Below are 1,193 nucleotides of genomic sequence, written 5' to 3'. Positions count from 1 at the left end.
GAAATTAAAGCAGCACCCAACCCTGAAGTCACCCAGATCCAAAGATGTACTGCAGGCAGAAGTTAAGAAAAATGACAGGGGTTTTACCCACAAATGCACCAGGCTCTAACCTTGTGCCAAAATTTGTATTAGATATTTTCATTTGCAGACGAACTATTAAACTAAACTGCTTCATCAGATAAAGTGGAAAGATCAAATGCAGAACTTTAGAATACCACTTTGTGTAGCAACGATATTTAGATTCACGGCAATCTATTAAAGACATTTACCTACTCAGAGGGGCCCAAACAATATCACTTCAATTATACAGTTTTAGGAACAAATACCCAAGTATTTAAGGACATGAAAAGGAATCATTTAGCTGCACAGAACTGTCCTCAAAACATATGGGATATGTTGGTTTTGGTATTTGTTTGAACCCCCAAGTCAAAAGTAAGAAACAGTACCAAGTTTAACAATAATGGTTTCTCAGTGGTTTTTGAGAACATTTTCAAAAACCATTAGGCAAAAAAAGTATTTAAAAACAAAAGCTAAGTGATACAATATGAAAATGGCAAAAAATACACTCCAAACAATTTTTATTGCAAGAAACAAAAAGCACACAACAACCTATACAAACATACATATTACTAGCTATAGACAGACAGATGTAGAACATGGCACCATGTTCAGTTGTGCCCTTGAACCTCCTACATGATCTAAAAACGATCATACATTATCTGTACAACACAAAGTCATACAGGAAATATTCTAGCATATTCAATACGAAATACAATGCATTACTAGGCACAAATACCAATAGTCACATTAGAACTGTGCAAATGATGGCATTACTCAGTTTTTACTATGCTGAATCAAATACATTGTATTTACAACATATACTATGTTTTACTGGAAAATATATTAAGTTAATATTTGGAAAATTAATAAAAGGCTACATTGTTTAGAATTAAGTGCAGTGTGTAGAAAAAAGTGTGAGATTGTGTTTTTACATACTGCTTTTGATGTTCCACTCACTGGCTCAGTTCGACTTCTAGAAGAAGAAATAAAGGTGATCAGAACATAAAATGAAGCACTTGTACCCAACATAAAGCAGTGAAAACAGATTATAAAACCTGAACATCAAACCATTATGTTCTGATAGTCTAGCGAATGCGGAAATTTATTTGTATGCATAAACTGTTCTCTCTTGG

At 33.5% G+C, this 1,193-nt stretch overlaps 1 protein-coding gene across 1 annotated transcript in view; it reads right to left on the bottom strand.

Annotated features, from left to right (window-relative positions):
* RBBP6 (RB binding protein 6, ubiquitin ligase) overlaps positions 1-1,193 on the bottom strand; it is a 60,728-nt gene that overhangs the window by 22,210 nt on the left and 37,325 nt on the right. The window contains 1 exon segment of the mRNA XM_019473964.1: positions 997-1,033. Coding sequence (XP_019329509.1) covers positions 997-1,033 — 37 coding nt within the window.

The sequence above is a fragment of the Aptenodytes forsteri genome, unplaced genomic scaffold (assembly GCF_000699145.1).
Source record: "Aptenodytes forsteri isolate BGI_AS27 unplaced genomic scaffold, ASM69914v1 Scaffold55, whole genome shotgun sequence".
In the NCBI taxonomy this organism is placed as follows: Eukaryota; Metazoa; Chordata; class Aves; order Sphenisciformes; family Spheniscidae; genus Aptenodytes; species Aptenodytes forsteri.
Note: the sequence above shows the minus strand (reverse complement) of the source record. Positions and strands in the feature narration are given on the sequence as shown.